The sequence below is a fragment of the Diplotaxodon limnothrissa genome, linkage group LG7 (genome assembly GCF_057381915.1).
Source record: "Diplotaxodon limnothrissa isolate DT_005_m linkage group LG7, D_limnothrissa_male_GT1.1, whole genome shotgun sequence".
Taxonomy (NCBI): domain Eukaryota; kingdom Metazoa; phylum Chordata; class Actinopteri; order Cichliformes; family Cichlidae; genus Diplotaxodon; species Diplotaxodon limnothrissa.
Window position 1 is genome coordinate 17738360 of NC_140602.1, and position 17185 is coordinate 17755544.

The following is a 17185-nucleotide window of genomic DNA, read 5'->3' on the forward strand; positions in this document are numbered from 1 at the left end:
TGAGAGGCTGTGGGTTGGGTTTCTCTGAGGTTATGGTCATTCTCCCCTGGGAAAGTGGTTAGGCCTGGCTGTTTACTTTGGAGTAACCCTGCCCCTCCCCTTATACCATTCACTCTCTGCTTGGTAACTCGTGATTACCTACACTGGTGCACACCTGTCATTTCTGAGCACCCAATGAAAATATACTAGTAGACTGCATTTTGAAAGTATGGCGAAATTCCATAGAAATTCCTCTAAATATATGTTTATTCATTAGTTTTTTTTCAGTACGCTGTTTGTTGTATGACTGGACTTTGCATCAGTGCCACGTTCATGTCACAGCAGGTGTGAGTGAAGGGTTGGTGGGGAGTGAGAGTGAGGTGAGGGTTGGGAGGTTGGGCAGGGTGTTAGCACTGGACTTAATGGGTAGGGGCTGAGGTAGCGCATGCATCTTCACCCAAAGAGGAGTTTGACTTTCTCTCAGTGCCTGTTCTCACACGGACTCACACAGGCTCACACACAGAGCTCTCAGCTCGGCTCAGCAGCTCTGACTACCACAGATGATGCTTCAGTGCGACTTCACATGAGATTACTGCAGGACTGAGCAGAGTTGTGGCTCTGCAGCTGATGGGCTTCTCTTCTTTCTATCTTTATCCCACTTTTATTCGGACACTGGGAAGTTATAAATAGCTTAACACACACTGTTGGGAGGCAAATTAATGGAGTCGACTCGGAGGGGATTTCCCTAGGCTACATTTACACCAATGGATCTGCTCACAAGTTCTGAATGGGCCAAACTGTGTTTGGCACATTAATTTTCACACATCTTTTTTGTGAAATCATTTTTGCAAGAACATCAACACTTAAGAGCTTACGGTTTTTTGGGGGGATTTTCACTGGAAACAAAGTAAGTTTAAATGTTTATATTTTTAGAGGACTGTTTAAAGGCTGTGTGTGTCATTTTTCAGATGAAACGAACTCTACTGAAAAAACAGACACAGTTTAGGATTAATTCATTACTCATTAGAGAGACTGATGATATTCATTGTGTTGCTTCCGTTTTTGCCTCAGGGATGTGCTCTATAGTCGTGCTTCATCAGTGGAGTCTGGCTGTGTTCTTGCTGTGCTCTCCGGTGACTCTCGATGGGAGACCAGTTGATGCACTTAGTAGCAGAATGTGAGTTACCTTTGTGATACCTTTAAAAAAACGAATAAACACATTCTATGCAAGATCTCGAAAAGCTAGCAATTTAAGAAAAAAATATTTGAGATTTTCTGCAGTTTGAATATTTTAAAGTAAGGCATGGGATGTTTTCTCTGTTTTAGGTCCATATCAAACTCAGATTAGTGACAGCTCTCACACTTGTTTATGCTGCCACCTACTGTATTGAGGTTTCATAAAGCTTGACCTAAAATTTATAATAGCCAACCACTTCTTCTATTAACTTAACACTGAGATGTCAAATAAAATTTAAAGTTGGAACAAAAAAAGTTCTTAAATGACTGACTGAGAATCAGACACTTTATTAATCCCAGAGGAAATGATATATTCCTCTGGGATTAATGTTCAGCAGTAATCTAAGAGATATCAGAGACTGAAACGGATTTCTAATAGTCCACCATGTGGCTTTTTTACTACCTTTGTTTTTGATACAATTTAATCTAACTTTGGCACTTTTTTTTTTTGCTGTAAGGAAGAGGTCAGTAGGCCATGCCCAGCTGATGCATGATAAGGGCCGCACCATACATGAGTACACGCGCCGCATGTGGCTACACGAGCTGCTGGAGGAGGTGCACACGGCTGATGATCGTGCTCCACCTGCACAAAGCAGAACCTCGAGCCAAAGCTTCAGTGGAAACCACCAGAAGCCCTCGGGAGCCACCAAAGATCTCTCTGACAGGTTCAGGCAGGACAGAGTGGGCCCTAACCTCCCTCAGGAGACCAACAAAGCTCAGGCTTATAAGGAGTCACTTAAAGTTGCCACCAAGAGGAAAAAAAAGGTGAGGCTGGGCCGGCGTAGAGAAAACGATAAGAAGAGGAGGCGAGCACGGTCTGTTCTAACAAAGGCACCACCACGGATGGCTATCTAAAAGCAAAAAATTAAAAAAACAGTACCCTTTATGTACTGCACTAAGACACTGACGCAGGCTGACTGATGCCTGACAGACTAACGATGCCAGACTCAGTCACTTTATATCTTAACCCTGAGTTTGTGCTTGTATATTAATATTTGGCTTTGTTGTTTGTATTTTTGCTGTAAAACAATCTCACACTTCATTTTAGTTTCATGATAACACCTGCTTAGGTCCATATTTATTTGGAAAATCTTTACAACTCTGCAGCCCTGATATACTTCCAAGCAGTGATATGTTTTGTAGTTTCAGATGTATGCAAGAGCACGGGAGGAAGTATTTATTTCCTATACATGATAACTTCTACAAATAATGCGATGCTGGGCACCCTGCTTTTTGTTTGGCTCTGAGTGCTGACCGTTACGGACTTACACACAACAAACTGGTCAATGAATACATCAGTTCATAATTTATTGTACTTTAAAATGTATATTTATTTTGTGAATGTATTTCAGTGCTGCTGACTAAATCCCATAATGCACTTTAGCTATATCCTGTATATGTTCTTTTGTGGTTGAGATTATGGTTTAGTAATTTTTTTTTCTATGATGGTCCTGCTTTTCTTTCACACCTTAGATAACTCAGCGTACGCTTCATTAAACCCACTTCAATCACTTAACATTGGATTTTTCTTTTACATTAAGCCAGAATCATCAACTGGATAATGTTCTGCACGTGCACTGAGGGCATACTGTATAATTTTCCAGTTATTCAAACATTAAATATGTAGTCCTTAGAGCTATTTTTTTTATTCTCTGTGTCTTTATTACCAGGATATATGCAGCTCAAATGGAAAATCTGGCATTAAGAAAGAGCCAAAATGATTTGCTGAGAAAAATTATTCAAATAATTTGATTAATTGGGACTCCTTCTAAAAATAAAGCATTTAATATTTTTAATATTTAATTTTTGACTGTGAGACCAAAATAAAGCAAAAACAAAAAAAAAGAGAAAAAGAAGCGTATAAAGGCACTGATAATTGTGAATTTGTTATTCAAATTATACAAATGTAGAAAATAAGAGAAAATTTAGAAATGGCAAATTACTAAGAGACTAATAATCCTCTAAAACCATGGTTCAAGTCACAGCTCAAGTCTTTAGAGAGGATGAATTAAGAAAAAACATGAAAAAAACATTTTATTTTTAGTTTTTTACCACAGACCTGATCATATGATTATCAGCAAAATATCCCCCTTTAACCAGGCATTGCCAGCTCCTCGTGGGTGTCACACTACAACATTATGATGCAGTGAACTGTGTCGGTCTGTATCACCTAGAAATCCTAAACTCAATGGCCAACTTGTTAGGTAGATATGTTGAGCTACTCACAAATGCAACTATCTAATAAACCAGTCACACCTTGTGTATTTAGCCATGGGCACGATGACCTGAATGACCTGCTAAAGCTCAAGTTTAAGAATGGGAAAGCAAGGTGATTTAAGTGACTCCGAACGTGGCATGGTTGTTGGTGCCAAATAGCCAGGTCTGAATATTTCAAAAACTGATGGTCTACTGGAATTTTCCAACACAAACATCTCTTGGGTTTACAAAGAATAGTCTAAAAAAGAGAAAATACTCACTGAGTGGCAGTTCTCTGGGTAAGAAATGCCTTTTTGATGCCAGAGATCAGAGAATGGTTAGATTGGAAATACACTCACACAGCACCACAAATCAACCTTTGATGAAGCCCACACCAAGTGCTGTGCTAAGAGCAAAAACCCAAGGATAGAAATTACACAACTTCACAAAAACTAGACAATAAAATAGTTGAAAAATGTTGCCTGGTCTGATGAGTCTAGGTTTCTGCTGCAGCATTTGGATGGTAGGACTAGAATCTGGCATTAACAACATGAGAGCATGGCTCCATCAATGGTATCAATGGTTCCAGCTGCTGGTGGTATAATGGTGTTAGGGATATCGTCTTGTCACACTTGAGCCCCTTAGAAATGAAGTGAGCATCACTTGTATCCCACAGCCTGAGTAATGTTACCCAGTAATCGCTTTTTCACAGTGTACCCGTCTTCTAATGGTTGTTCCCAGCAGGATAACTTGCTCAGATCATCTTAAACTGGTTTCTTGAATGTGATCATTAGTTCACTGCACTCACCAGCCTCCACAGTCACCAGATCTCTACCTGCTGGACCACCTTTGGCATGTGATGAAACAGGAGATTCACATCACCAATCTGCAGCAATTGTGTGATGTTGTCATGTCAACGTGGACCAAAATTCCTGAGGAGCATCTTTAACATAAAAAGTTAAGGCAGTTCTGAGAGCAAAAGGGGATCCAACCCATTATAAGTAAACTTGGCGTTCAGTACTCTTTTATATCCTACAGATGTATGTATGCAATATATACATTTTCTGACAACACAAGGGATTATTTGCATCATCAATAACTAATCTGAGCTAGAAAATGCAATTTTTAAGAGCCTATTGTGACCGTGTGTTGCCTTTGAGATCACTACCAAGTTGCTTTTTTTATTTTAACCAGCACTTCAGAATAGAAACATATTCCATGAATTCTGTGAATCATATAAGATTACAACATTGTCTGAAAAAACGTTTATACAATAACTGATTAATTATTATATTATATTGTTATTATAGTGCTCATAGTAAGTTTTCCCTCAAAGTCTTTGAAAAATAGTTACAAATGCTGTATTATTATCAAGATAAAATAGTACGAATAATAGTAAGTGTAACATTTGGGTCAAAACAGACGTTTAAAATGTTTGCTGAAGGTAGCAGCGTGAAAAACAGTGTTGTTGACTTTCGGCATGAACAGAACACAATGAAGCTGTTAATGTTCCACTTGAGAACACGTGGCACTTTAACAGCCACTGAACGTAAGATACAGACACCGATAATGGAGGGGTTAGCAGATGCATCGACGTCAGCTATCCTGAACTAAGAGCAGCAGTGTACACCATTAGCTAAAATGAGTCATAAAAGCTGTGGAAAGCCTGATAAAGCCACCGTTAGGAGCCTGCAGCTCACACTGAAGAAATCAAACAGTGCAGAGAAAAATTAATATCTATAGACGTGAAAGAACAGAGAACATAATCAATGAGCTAGGTGGGGGTTTTTTTGACATCGCTCACTGGCCATATTATGGGATTAGAAAAACAACAAAACAAGAGAAAACAAAAACAAAACATCAAAAAAACATAATACGAGCAAAAGATGGTTTATAATACACCAAAGACTAGTGGTAAAGAGAGAGGTAAGCACATTTATATTCATGCATTTATCTTTATATTCTCTCAGGTTACATTTGATGTAGAGTTGTCAGTATTTTGCTCCCTCTCTTTGGTCCACACATATAACCAAATGCACACTGCAGGTAAGTACTGGTGAAAAGCTTGTGAAGCTAATGCTAGTTTGTTGCTATCGGGGTGGCTGTAGCTCAGGTGGCAGAGCAGGTCAGCCAATAATCAGAAGGTCGGTGGTTCGATCCCAGGCTGCATCCTGGCTGCATGCCAAATATCCTTGGGCAAGATACTAACCCCATGTTTGCCTACTGGTGGTGGTCAGAGGGCCCGGTGGCGCCTGTGTCCGGCAGCCTCGCCTCTGTCAGTGCGCCCCAGGGCAGCTGTGGCTACAATGTAGCTTGCTATTGCCTGTGTGTGAATGGGTGAATGACTGAATGTAGTGTGAAGCGCTTTGGGGTCCTATGGACTAGAAAAGCGCTATACAAATGCAGGCCATTTACCATCAAAGACAGGTCGCTGCTGCGCCTACTTACGAAACATAGATAACATAAATCCATCTTTCCCTCTGTTCCTTAGTTGTGGTGGAGTGTTTTATGGGGTAGTGAAGGTGAACTTTGACCTTTTGGTTTTAAAACATTATTATTTTATCATTTTATCCTATTAGAAATTTGTGTAAAATTTTTGTAAGAATTAGAATAAGAACTTGTTTTATGAAGTAAAAATAAAATCGAATCAGTTCATCCTTGAGTCCAAGTGAACATTTGTGATGAATAATAAGAAAATCTCAAGAAAAACATCTCAGGGCTAAGATATCACATTCAAACATAAAACAGTGAAATTGGCACAATATCAGCTTGAACTGCCAAATCTTCGAAAAGCTTTCATTCTGTTGCTTGTGTTCAAGAACAGACGTTTCTAGTTCTAAATAGACTTCTGACAGGAAGTGTTTGGCTCACAGGGCATACGCACTCAGACATTAAACATTTCATATAAATACAGTGAATTGGTTGTGAACTCCTGCAGTAGGCCTACCATCAAGGGTAGGCCTACTGCAGTAGCCCCGTTTTCTTTCTTTTTCATGTTTTAAATGCAAAAGAAATCTTTCCCTCAAGTAAAACTTATCACTATCGTACTGCAAATATCACATTAGTGAAATGATCAACACTTTTGTTTGATTAGAGGTTAAAGAAAAACTGCTACTGTTTACTTTTGCAATGCTCATTGCTGCTGTTGCCACACATCTTATAGGGCATTCACATTTATCAGTGTGTTTATCATCTGCTCAGGTTTACATAGGTGCCTAGTTAGCTTTGATGATTAATTGCCAGACCAGACCTTTTACAAAGCACCTTTTATGTCCCTAAATAGGCCAGTGTTGTCTATTCATGTACTGCTAGACTACAGAGCTTCAAACATCATATAACAAAACTAAGAAACATGAATGCTAACAAAACACGTATGCACTGTATATCACTGATCTCTCCCAGAGTGACCAGAGTCCATTTCTCTTTAAACCTAGTCAACCAGAATCAATCTGGCCCAAGTAATGTTTGCCTTTCTTGCCTTCACATTCAGCGATCACACTTTGTAATGAGTCCTTAGAGGCTCTCACATCTCACAGTTTGTTTTAACGGGATACAAACCAGCAAATGTTTCATTTTACATAATGAGGTTAGTTCACTTGTGGACATGAGCTAATAATGGAGGTACAACAATGGTAAGTAAAAAATGATTAACCTGATGTCTCTTTCCAGTGCTATCACGTCTGAGTTAAACCATATTAATTTGTTTAACACTATATTTAGTGTAAATGTAGATATTTAGTAGCTTTCAGCGTCGTCTTAAAGTGATATTGAAATAAATTTGGCTTGTCAGTAAACAAAAGTGTTGATCAGTACATTTACTCTGCCTTGCATCATATATGTGTTTTGGTATATATGTGTCATTTACTGTGACACGTAGGTCTACACAAGCCTTACAGGTGCCATGTGATGAAGCTGTCACTTGTGTGTTAACATTAAGCAGAGTAAATGTGATATAAACAGGACTTCAGTTTGTTGAGTCATTAATCGGGATTTTATTTCCCTAATTAATTTATTGTTCTTTTTTAACCCAAATCTCAAAATCCAAATGTCATTCTTTTCTGACAGATGATGTCACTCCGATGACAACATGGCTTTTCCCAACACCTATGGGTTAATCTTTGCCTGTACCTGTGGTGTGATCCTGGGCATTGGGCTGTGTGCCAACCTGCTGGTCTTCTCTTTGTTTGCCAAGTACAACACACTGCGTAAGAACCGGCTCGATATCCTTCTGTTCAGCATGACTCTGGCTGACTTCCTAACTCTCCTGCTCATCCCTTTCACACTGCACTCTGCTGTAAGTCACTCCTGGCCTCTTGGTGACATCTCCTGCAAGGTTTACCAGTTCCTGCTAGCCTTCAGTCTGGCAGCTAGCACCTATTCGCTATGCGCTGTGTCCATGACCCGAGCCATGATCATCACCAACCCGTACCAGCCTCCCACCATGGATCTGGTCATTCTTATGTTTGTCTTAGTCTGGGCCCTCAGCTTCTTTATTAGCCTGCCTCTGCGAATGTTTGCTACCAAAAAGAGCATGGGCCCAAACCTGACGAACTTCACCTTCTGCCTTCCAACCATTCATGAGCACCACTACCAAGTGGTCCTAAGCCAGTTTGTACTTTACTACTTTATTCCGATGCTAGTCATTGCATTCAACTATGTCCGTCTGGCTCTGTTTCTCCACAAGAGTCCCGTAATGTCAGTGTCCAGTGCCAAAAACACCCGCAGAGCCTCTGTCATGGTTTTCTTGGCTGCAGCTACCTTCTCAGTGTGCTGGCTGCCTAGTTATGTGCTGGAGCTGTGTGTGTACCTGGGGCTGTATCGCCACAGAGCGGCTTGGGATATATTCCACTTTATCTGTACTGTGCTCCAATACCTGCACCCCTGTGTCAACCCAGTGCTCTATGTGCTGCTGTCTAAGCGCTACCGCCACAGGAGGGCAGCCTGGCTCTTCAGCTGTAACAGGAACAGGGTGCAGCCGCAGGTCACCAGTGTTACCACAGACAGCCTTTAGAGTCAGCTGATTTGTTTGTGAGCTGAAGACACCTTTTTGTTACAGTTACTGTTTGTACAAATCAAAATTTCTGCTGTGTCTGCCATTTTTTTTAGTTGTTGCTGTTGTTGACATTTGTGATTATTTCAGTTTCCCATTCCAAGTGTGCGCTTTAAATATAGAAGTAAGTAGACATCAAAAGTCTATTTTCAGGCGTGACACATCTGCTATGTGCCTTAAAAAGCAGGAGGAATCAGTTTCTGTATCGCTATCTTAATGACGATTTGTCTTTGAAACAATATCCTACTTTATTTTTACAAATGACTGTGATTTCCCATCACCATCGGGGGGTCAATTTTCTTTCCCCATCATGTTGAAATGTGTTTGAGGATTAATACAGATCTGATTACAATTTATCTGTTTTAACAGAAACACATTCAGAAGAATCATGAGATCACAATCACTAGAGAAACCGTCTGTATTTGTGGTGTAAATGTAAAAATATGTAGAGGTTTTTCAGACTTAATACATCATGAAGCTTGAATGTTTTTGTATCCCTGTTTGGATTTTTTCCTTCACTTTTTTTTAAGAGAAACTTTGTACACAATCTTTCACTGTTACCTTCACTACTTACACACTAAAATTTCAGAATAAAACTAATATGATGACCTCAATTATTCTGTAGTTTTATGTTTTTAACAGTAAATAAACGGATGGATAAAAGGTCAGGACACTGATTGCGCACAGTTTGCTTTTTCTTTTGTTTTGCCGCAGTGTTTCTCTTAAATATTTGCTTCTGTTTCTAGGAATATAATAACAAGCCTCATAAAACACGCTGCAGTGTTCAGGTTGCTGTTGTGACAGTACTCCATATCATTCAGAGAGGATCTCATCCTGTGGTTCAAAGCACTCCAGTCTCATCCATCTGGAAAAAAAGTGGAATTTGTAGTCCTTGTTCGGCTCTGATGACCAGCTTTGAGGTGGAGGGCCACTCTAATCAGAACCTGTAGCAGGTGTAGAACTAGCTCGTGTGTGATTAAGGTTACCACCAGAGGCTGCAGTCAAAGATGGTGGGCACTGAGTTCATTGACAGGGTGGGAGACTCACTAGAAACCAGCTGATATTGATACTCATTTTTTTTTTGTCATAAAGTACACAGAAAGTAGAATATTGCTTGGAGAGAAACTTGAAATTTAATTATTTAATGATTTATTTGAGAAAGCTGGTCTGCTTCCTGTTACTCTCTACACATGTGTGCACATACCTCCACCCCCCACCCACCCTGCCACAAATCTGGTTTCCATTCACAGAGCAGCTATTCTTCCAAACAGCCATAAATCATTCAGTAAATTTTGCTACTTTGGCATCTAATGGCTATTAAATATGGACTATATGATCCAGTAGTATTACACTACATTACATGTAATGAAGAACCCAGAGGTCAGCCGCAGCTTTCACCTTCACACAATTCAAGTGAGCCATCAAAAGTGACATCTCGAAAGCCTCGGGTCCAAACTCTCACACTGGAGAGTTCACGTAAGCGTGATTTTGTATTTGATATTTCTCTTAATGCTGTTTTGTGATTGTCTGAGGGCAGTGACTGCATGATATAAGGTGATGCGATCAGCTGTTTACTGGGGGTTTAACCACATCCTAACTGCACAATCAAACCTTACCAATAATGTTCATTTAAAAATGAGCTCAACCCTTCAAGAGCTGCTGATTAACCACATGGCAGCACCGCCAACAGCGGTTGATATTTCTCTTTCACAAAAAGATCACAGGTCCCAGATAAAAGCCCACATCTATGTTCACACTCTTTGATGAGACAGGCCTAAAGTTTGTGGAGGGTGTAAGATGATGACTGTGTATCAGGTGTTGTGGTTAAACAGAAAGCAGAGTGAGAGAAGTTATAATGAGGCTGGCTGAGTTCTGGCAGCAAGTAATAGGAGACAACCAGCCCCTCCCTCTGTCAGCTTGCCCCCTGACTTTTGGCCTTCTCTTTACCGTACAGCTGGCCTGACTTGTACTGACCAGTAAGGCTAGTAGTCAGTCCCTATGCTGTATGTGGTGAGACAATAAAGAATGCACGCAGAGTGTTTCAGTGTAGCAAAAACAAATGTACTGTTTTCAGAGGAAGATTAGTGATAAAGAACTTGTTCTGATGGCATTTGTCAAAATAACTTTATTGTGGCAAAGCTAGAGGATGCTAATACAATTTAGCAGGGAAAAAACTATAGGTAACAATGTCTGGTTATTAAATAGCTTGCCAGGCTATAAGTTGTGCAGTCGTAGCCGATTGGTTGGTCCTTTGTGGAACAATAGCCAATACGATCAGAGCTATTTGTGTGTTTTAAGTATGAGGATAGATCAAAAACTATTAAGAAAACATGGATGTAGCTCAGAGGTATGAAAAACTAAGTAAATACGAGGCAACTTTAAAATTCCTCTCTAATGGCCAGCAGGGGACGACTCCTCCGGTCACAGAGGTCCTGTTGTATGGAAGTTTTATTTTATTTTGAAATCAGTTTAATTCACTGTAGTTGTTGTTATTGCTGCTGTGGTAATTAGGTTTTTACTGTGTTGTTTAGTTTTTGCAGTTTTGATGTGATATCTTCCCGTGTTACCCCTTGTGAAGACTACTAAGAACTTCTACCCTCTCTGTGTGTTTAATGATAATCCTATTTCTAGTGATATTTTTTTGTTTATTTCCCATTTTTCTTTAAAGCTTTCTTTGCATTCTTGTCTTGTTTTACTTCCTGTTTTGTGATTATCTCACCTCTGTGTCACTTTTACCTTCATCTCATTCCTCTCCTGTTTGTCAGTCCCCAGACAGTCGTCAGTTTAAATATAGTCCTGTCTCCTCTCTGGCAGAGGATCTGTGTATGTTCCTGGATGTGTCCCCTTCCTTGTAAGATTTACTCAGTGTGTACTCCTGGTGTCTTTGGCTGCCTGTGTTTTCATACTTCTCTTTTCGTTACCTTTGAACTTTTCATCAGCAGCTAAAGCTTGCTTTCACTTATTTTGCCTCTGTATTTGGGTTGTCAGTGCCATACCCTGATAGGTGGCTGCACCCAGGTCACATGAGCGGTTGTTGTCCTGGGAGTTTGCTCACTTGTGCTGGTGATATCATTTGTTTGCATGTTTTGTTAGTGTGGTGTTTTACTTTGTATTAGCAGTTCAGTTTGCTTACTGACAGAATAAGTGCCCCAGTAGTGTGTAGTTGGCTTCCAGCAAGTGTTGTATGACTTTCCTCTTCATCGTTCTTTCATCCCTTATAATGCAGTTTTACTCATGCTGAGTTGTGGCCTCAGTTGAAGCCCAGACGTTGCATCATATACACACACACACACACACACACACATACATATATACACACTTACTTATAATATGTATACTGTGAGGGACTGAGATGGTTAGACACGAGGACACGGTGGGTATTTTGAAAAAGTGCATTTTATTTACCCCCAAAATGCAAAAATATACTGTCACAGCGAGTGAGATGAGCCGTGTGGAAAATAAAGGAGGATCCAAACGCAGGCACTTGTACAGGTGTGAGGGTGGTTTATTAAACACAAAAATGAAATGGACAAACGGCAAACGGAGCAAAGACTAAACTAAACTGGGAACAAACTGACTACAGAACACGAACCTGGACATGAATGAGAGTGGGCGGAAAAAGATGACGGTTGACAGCAGGGAAACACACAGATGAAGCAGGGTGGATACACAGAAGACGCGACTTAAATACACACAGAGAAACACAGGGCGATTACACACAGGTGGGGAACACAGCTGGGAGTAATCAACAAGACGACACAGAGGTAAAACTGAACACACACACACACTCACATGAGATGCAGACCTTCACAATAAAACAGGAAACAAGAACACTACACAAAGAGGCAGACTTGACACTGAGAGACCGACAGAAAAAAACACATGGAACTAAACCCACACAAAGCATGAGAACACAAAGCATGAGAACACAAACAAGAGAACAATTCCTGATGCAAAATTAAACCAAAACATAATAAACTCAAAATACTGGGTAGAAACTGACCCAGAACCGTAACATGTACAAAATGAACTAACACTGAGCAGTTAAAACAGGGCAAATGAACTGAACTCAAGTCAAAATAGCAGCTTTATTAACTGCTCAACAAAATAAAATCATCTAACAGCAAAGAATCAAAACTAACAGTTAGTTTAAGGCTTACCTCAAATTAATACTTCACTTAATGTTGAATAAATGAAAAGTAAAATGCATAACAAGAGTTGTGCGTCATATTTTTGTACAGTGTGCTTGAAACTAAAAATACTCCTATTGAATAAAAATGCTGGTGCACTGGGTTACCAGCTCCAGTGTTTTGTGCTGCATCATACCTACATTAGAACTGGTGACCTATAACACCTGTGGTCGATGAAGGAATCAACAGCAATGTCGAAAATGATGTTAAAATAAGTACTAACAATGCGCTAAAAAAAGTCTTAAATCCAACACAAATGGCCTCATTCAGAATGGGTAAAGAGTGTTTACCCATTACAGCTGACATGAAAGCTCCATGTTGTTTTCATGCACATGAGAAAGTTGAAAAGAAAGCAGGGACTGGAGCTGGAGCTATTCTACTACAGGCACCTAAAGGTGACCACTGTCTCCGTCACGGTGATGGCAAGGTGCTCAGAGGATAGAGCAGGCAGCTTAGCTGGCCCATCCTTTTTCTTGATCCATGTAAGACTTTCCTTAACACAGGTGAAAAATGCCAAAAGATCCTCTGCCACAGTGTAGAGGTGACAAGATTAGTATTAAGAACATGTCATAGCAAAGTCTTTACAGGACAGCGCAAAAATCAAAGGGATTAAATGCATCTGTTTTATCTATTGCTGCCATCGATGCAGATTTCACTGCACTTTTTAATGATCAAAACAACAATTTATACAGTTATACTGACCAATCTTAATAAGTCCTCTTATAAACATTTCTTGTAACAAATTATCCTGTTAATACAATATCATGTTACACATAATAAGTTAATGTTTGGCCAACACACACAGCAACACAGCTACATTTTATGAATTCCTCAGAGACCCCATTCTTGATGCAATCCACGAGTTAAGCAATGCAAATAGCTGACAGAAAATAGTTGTGGCTACACACTGTAAGATCAGAGGGCTCCAGCCATGAGCTAATCATTCCATATGCCATATAGGCAAGTGTTGAAGGAGAGTTGTCAGTTTATTTATAGGAGTCTCTAAGGTTCACTGCGGAGGGCTGCTCTGTGAGCGGGATTCAATTACAGCACTGCTGAAAGATGAAAATACAGCATCTATACAGACACAAACACGAGTGTAAATTCTTAATATGACAGGGTTTACAGAGGTTATTGTGCTGTGTTTACAATAGCCGAACTATGCAGTGGTGGCTCTTCAAAAGAGAGGCTGTTAAATATACCATGCTGTGCGTTTATTTTCTTAGCATGCTGACTGACTCTTAGTTGGAATACAAAGTGCAACAAAGTGCAAAGCACCCCAGGACAGCTCAGCATGTGATGTCATCACAAAACCAGTTCTCCATCGGTTATGTGAGTAACCCAAAGATCCACTGGGCTCAGAAGCTGCTTTGCAGAAATACAATAGGACCATCAAGCACCCTGCATCATCTTAAAACAAATAACAGAAAGCTAAGTGAAAGCAGAGAGGGAGATCAGCCCCTCTGCTTTAAGGTGACCCTGTTTATGAACACATTGAAGTAATGCTTCATTTGTTTTAGAGAAAACACAAGATTTCCATGGTGTGGGCTGGTGGAGACTATCTGCCACATGGCAACAACTTGTATGCAGATGATTCCAGGCTGACCTAATATCAGAGTCCAGCAGCCCTTTGACAGTGCAGCACACACTGTAACACGGCAGGTAATGTGAAGATTGAAAATGTGAAGATTTTGGGGTCAACCCTCAGCAAAACTCTGAGCATGGTCTTGCTTTGGTCTTGACAGGACACCAAAACAACTTGTGACCAGAGCAGCATGACAAAAAGGGGTATTAAAACCTAATGATGCTTATTTTCTTGATTCAGTTACACCCAAAACATTTAAACCACTGACAAGTGATGCAAATAATATTGATCTTTTCATAGCAAGGTGGTGTTCTGTTAAGAGACCTTGGCATGCATATTTCAATTTGACAGATACCATCTATCCAAGCATCTCTGCAAATCAAGCCCTTCTCCTGATGGCTGCGGTGCTCCCTGATAACAAGGACCCAGCAGAACAGCCACATCGAGGAGACAGCTCAAGAATAGCTAGAGTTCACATCCTAATCTGATTGAGCTTCTGCGGGATTCAGAGGCCTGGTGCCCTCAGCCCACAAAATCCAAAGTGTGGTGTATTCGACAGAAGAACGGAGATGGAGCTTGGTTTATAGTGGAACGTGTATTCAGCAGTAGCTAGCCATCCATTACATACCACAATACTCTCTCTCTTCCTCTCATTATTCTATCTCTATCAGTCACAGAACCCCCAACTGGTAACTGTGTATATGTTCATATTCAGTCCCCCTGTTAAGCAACCTTTCACCATCTTAGCAGTGTATGTAAACATAACACAAAGGATCTACTTCCAAGTGCCAGACACCAAAGTACACATCAAAAGGTCCCCTGATGAGTCCGAGCTGTTTTCTAAGCATGAAGGTGACTTAGGCAAAAGTAGGCAGTAGTAGTAAAAGCTGTATATTGTTCTATTAGTTAGTTCACTAAATTATAGTAATTTTGTAAACAGTCTCACAAGAAAGTTCAGTCTCACCTTGTGAAGCACCTGCAGAATGTGGGTGTCTGTATGACTTAAGCTTCCTGTATAAGAGGTCTTCTCTTTGTCATTAACCATTTGCCTGATGAGGGTTTAGAAGTTAAATGTTACTATATATACACATAGACACTCTGGGGGAGTCTGTTTGCATTGCTGGCAGTCTGTCCATCTTAAGCATATATGAAGTATTATTTTATGTATTTTAAGTCTACAGTAGTGTAGTATAAAATGAAAGCTGTTGCCCAGCCTAGCCCCCAAATTGATTTTAAAGCAGGGAAAACAGCAGATCTTTACAAATGCAAATCAGTTTGCTTCAGATACTGCAGATAAATCAGGTCCTGTGTGATGCATTGAAACACTCTGGCTGTGCTCAACATGATGAGAACGTGCACACAAACATATACAAACAGCAGCTAACAGGAGCTCCCAGTGCCAAGAAAGAGGAGTCTGAGGGGAGGATGATATAAACATAAAGTTACCAATAAAGAAAATTGTAATTTGAGACCTTTGAAGTCACCTTTGATTAATACCCCACGTGTGGTTCTCCTGTGAACTGATCCGCCTGGAGTTGCCTACCCCACCCCACCCACCCCCCACCTCAGCCTGGATTTTGGACGACACTGCCTGCTAAAAAAGGGAAAGGCTTGATCAAGAAGTGAAATGATAATCCGAGGTAGGTGTGGGATGGGACATGCAGAGGTAATTCCAAAGAACCCTGCCCTCTGGATTTGAGGCATCCAGTTTCAAGTCTTGCTGCATGCTTCATTACCTATCAGCAAAAACAGGAACATCAACTTCAGATGACTGCAGTCTAAAAGTGGTGGCTATCAAAATGCAGGAACTGGCAAACAGCTTGAGTGGGGTATCCTCTTTCTAAAGTGGAAGCCCTGGGTACAGACACCTCGGAGTGAGGGGACTACGTACTTTCCTCACTTGCAGAGTGGGTAATGGGAATGGTATAAACACAGCTTAGGTGCTATTAGGCAAAAACTTTCACACTATTAATTAGATGCAGCTGCGCATGGTCCTCACATCTTTGCCATATACATTGGCTGATGAGTGAAGACCAAAATGTATGCTGTAAGCTGCACGTAGTTTACATTACTGTATCAGTTTTTGACTAAGAATAGCCATTATCACTTGATCAGAATTCCAGTAGGAGTCTTGGGCAAAATTCAAGACGACTTTGCCTTGTAGGCGACATCGAGAAGGCCTCTTGCGTATTTAAAGTAGTATAAACCCTAAATAGGGGTTGCATCTGAGTTGTTCTTTCAAGTATGCACTGATACTAATATGCAAGTTGTGATATGTGCAAATTAAAACAGAGTTAAACTTGTTTAAAACAGAATGTTTTCAGTGCACAATGATGCTTGATTAAAATGTAGGCAGTCCTATTATTAAAATGTGTAATAAAAACGGTTATATAGGATTAAACCCACACATATATAAAACACACACATGCTGTTGTACACATGTTAGTGATGTCAAACTCATTTTACATTGTGGGTCACTTTGATTTTAAGTGGGCCAGTCCAGGGAAAATCCCCTGTCTTCAGTGCAAAGATGTTTAACTCCCTCAGATATCTTCGTATAAGGCAAAGAAGTGCAATTTCAATGATACGTCTCTGCCACTGCAAATGAAAGAAATCGTTCAGCATGACTCTTTAGACTTAAATTGTAAGAAATAAATGTCTAAAATTAGAGAGGAAGTTCTGGCAGCGCGTTGGCAAGACTGTCGTGTATAAAACACAAACTTCAACTGTTTATCTCTTAGTTAATTACTTTGGTCTAGTATGAAAGACCACGGTGGGAGGTTTTTAATCGTTCGGAAAAGCCATACAATTTATTATAGAATGTGAATATAGTTCACATTTTATTAATTCAGTGGGCCAGGTTGGTGCCTTTGCCGGGCTGATTCTGAGCCCCAAGCCTTATGTTTGACCCCCCTGCTAAAAGTTCAAACTGCAATATAGGAGGATGTG

At 40.2% G+C, this 17185-nt stretch overlaps 2 protein-coding genes across 2 annotated transcripts; both read left to right on the forward strand.

Moving 5' to 3' along the window:
* Positions 1 to 479: 479 nt before the first annotated feature.
* LOC146628129 (parathyroid hormone-related protein-like) lies at positions 480 to 2578 on the forward strand. The gene is made up of 3 exons (XM_085357600.1): positions 480 to 886; positions 1051 to 1156; positions 1674 to 2578. Exons 2-3 carry the CDS (start codon positions 1053 to 1055, stop codon positions 2068 to 2070), a joined length of 501 nt encoding a protein of 166 aa, XP_085213726.1. The 5' UTR covers positions 480 to 886; positions 1051 to 1052; the 3' UTR covers positions 2071 to 2578.
* A 4920-nt stretch (positions 2579 to 7498) lies between these two features.
* Positions 7499 to 8422, forward strand: LOC146628130 (galanin receptor 2a). The gene has a single exon (XM_085357601.1). It carries the CDS (start codon positions 7499 to 7501, stop codon positions 8420 to 8422), a length of 924 nt encoding a protein of 307 aa, XP_085213727.1.
* Positions 8423 to 17185: the final 8763 nt, after the last annotated feature.